The sequence below is a fragment of the Teleopsis dalmanni genome, chromosome 2 (genome assembly GCF_002237135.1).
Source record: "Teleopsis dalmanni isolate 2A chromosome 2, ASM223713v2, whole genome shotgun sequence".
Classification (NCBI taxonomy): domain Eukaryota; kingdom Metazoa; phylum Arthropoda; class Insecta; order Diptera; family Diopsidae; genus Teleopsis; species Teleopsis dalmanni.
The window spans coordinates 130763773-130766698 of NC_051847.1; the positions used below are offsets into that span (position 1 = coordinate 130763773).

At 23.8% G+C, this 2926-nt stretch overlaps 1 protein-coding gene across 1 annotated transcript; it reads left to right on the plus strand.

Annotated features, from left to right (window-relative positions):
- Window positions 1–318: 318 nt before the first annotated feature.
- On the plus strand, window positions 319–835 carry LOC119678104. The gene is made up of 2 exons (XM_038089768.1): window positions 319–401; window positions 467–835. Exons 1-2 carry the CDS (start codon window positions 342–344, stop codon window positions 731–733), a joined length of 327 nt encoding a protein of 108 aa, XP_037945696.1. The 5' UTR covers window positions 319–341; the 3' UTR covers window positions 734–835.
- Window positions 836–2926: the final 2091 nt, after the last annotated feature.

Sequence of the window (2926 nt, forward strand, 5' to 3'; positions counted from 1 at the left end):
AACAGATATATACAAATAGATATATATATATGATAATATATGTAAATATTATAATCTAAAGTTATTTAAGACCAAGATATATTAAAGGGTTAAATTCATTGGAATTTTTAAATCCATTCACTAAAAATATATATAAATTTTATATATAAATATTTGTCATATATAAATCGCTTAATACTAAATTATGTGAAATAACTTTCTTGACTTTCATAAATGTATTTTAGCTCATTTATCTAGCGTACGTGATTTAATAAATTTTACGTGCTAATATATGTATGTTCTAAGATTTGTGAAAAGTTATAAATATCCAATTTTTGAAACGATTCAATTTCATTTCTAAAATGTTGTACATCAAATTAAAATTGCCTTGGGTTTTTGTGATAATGCTTTTCTTCTCTCATGTAAGTAAAATTTACAAAAAAAATATCTTAAAATTTTATCAAATTATTTTAAAAATAATGTTTAGTTTATCATAGGAATCTGGAGCACTGAAACAGCTAAACGCCAACGAGACGATTTATTGCGGGAAGGCTTAGAAATACTAACAAATTTGGATGAGATTAAAAACACTTTGCCAAATTTATTACAGATAGCACCCAGAATATGTCCCATATTACAAATTTTGATTTCACTATTTGAGACGATTTTGCCTATACTAAAAAATCACTACGCATTAATAAAACCTACCTGCCCGGTAATTAAAGGTCTTGACGTTGTCTCTAATGGTAGTTAAAATATTTATTATGATGTACTAAGGATATTCGTGTTAGCAAAAGCAATCAAATTAAATTATTAAATTTTTTTACAATGCGAATTATGATTTTAATGTATGATTCATTATAATTATTAACAATGAATTCATATTAATAATATATTAAAAAAATTTCGAATAGTGCAATTATGTTATATTTTTAAGTGATTGAAATAAAAATATAATAAATAAGAAAATATTAATATTTTCTAGTGAATTTAAATTTGTCTTTAGTAGAAAGCAGCTTTAACTTTGTTGTCTTCCGTGTTTAGTGTTACTGCACTTATATATGCGTAAATATTTATTATTTGCCAATTCTGGGCTTAGTTAACAATATATTATTACGAAAATGAAGAAGTATCAATTGAACGAATAACAAAATATACCCCATTTTATATATTTTTAGTGAATCAAACATGATTGGTTTTTTAAAGCAGTAATTGTAAAAGTTTAATATAATTTGAAAAACTTTTTACCCAAAATTTAATTCCAAATTTTAATCATAAAACTTTTCGATTATAATTTGATATTTTAATTACTAATTGCATACTTTAATTTTAATACTTTTAAATATTTTTAAATATGCTTCGGTTATGAGCAGCATTACTTGTTTTAAATCATATAAAATAGACTTATTGTCCTCATGGTTTTTTAAGAATAATAATATAGAAGGAGGATATCTTAAAATTTACTATCTAGTAAGTAAATATTTAGAAAAAATGATTTCATCTAATTTAGATATCATATTTAGTGTTATTACAATCTTAATTATTGTATTAAAATTATAAGTTTAAAAATATTAATCAATATACTGATACAGAACTTACTCTTTAAGCTTGAAAATCTGTATTACAAAGTTTATCGGTTCACTTACCTAAAACGAAATGAAATAAATAAAATAGTTATTATTAATTATGTAAATAAAAAATAAAAATAAAATACAAAAATATGAATATAAAAAATAAGTAAACGACATATATCTTTATAGACTCAATCATTATACAAGTACGTAAAATCTTTATAGAGATATAATTCAATTACATTAAAAGTTTAATATAAGTCCATATGGCACATTATCATCATAGCGATGTAATGAAAAATGCAGTATCGCAATTGCATCCTTATATATTTAAGATGAATTGGTGAACAAATCTAAACAATTAAAATCTCAAATTTGTTGAACAAAAAATGTATTGTGTTTATATTGTATTATCAAATAAAGCAAGTGATATTAGGAAGTAAGCTAAGTGTTTAATTTTTCTATATATATTTGTATATAATTATTTTTTGATTTTGAACGATCATACATCTCATGTTTATAAGAAAAATTGCAGTTCTTGAACCTATTATATAGTGACTTGTTACAACATAGAATTAGTTTAAAATATAAAATACTGTGAATAAAAAACCATTTATAGATAGAACGACCAATACTGCTATATAATTTTAAGGACGGAGTAGCTTTCAATTATAAATTCATTAGTTAATTGATGAAATAACTCAAAACGCCTAAATTCCTACTAATTTGTTTAGATCTAAGCTCTTCTCAAAGTTCAAATCAGATGATTGTAAGACAAAAAAGGCAGTTCTCATGACCGATTCAAATATTTTAAACGATACTGATTTCACACCTTTATAATTTCGCATTAGATAAAAATATATATACAGGGTGTTTTATGACATAAATTTTTATATATACGTTGTATTTCATATATTGATTACGGAATGTTACTTATTTATAAGACGAACGATCGTTATTCCTAATTCTTTCTAAACTAGTACATTTGTTTGTATAAAAATTGGAGTTCACAGCTATCACCGAATTTAAAATCGTGTCAGGAAAGAAAGATATTTTAGTAATATTCGATGTGAAACATCAATGTTGACAAAATAGTAGAGAATAAAAAGAATCGTGCACTCTTATGAAAATATTAATATATTAATGTATTAACCAGGAATGTGTTAATCTCATCTAATATATAATTTAGTTTAGTTCAATCCAAATGGCAACAACTGCAAGGTTAAAAAGAAAGCGAAATTAAATATAATACTTTCAAATATATATACTTCTTTGTGCAATATCAAAACGACACATCCCCCATGATAAAAATAGCAGCCGCTGTCCCTCAAGGGAGTGTATTACATCCGATTCTGTATCTACTATACACTGCAGAC

Coding starts and splice junctions, on each gene's coding strand:
- LOC119678104 (XM_038089768.1), top strand. CDS start 342: ATGTTGTACATCAAATTAAAATTGCCTTGGGTTTTTGTGATAATGCTT. Junction 402..466: donor TAATGCTTTTCTTCTCTCAT/GTAAGTAAAATT, acceptor AATAATGTTTAG/TTTATCATAGGAATCTGGAG.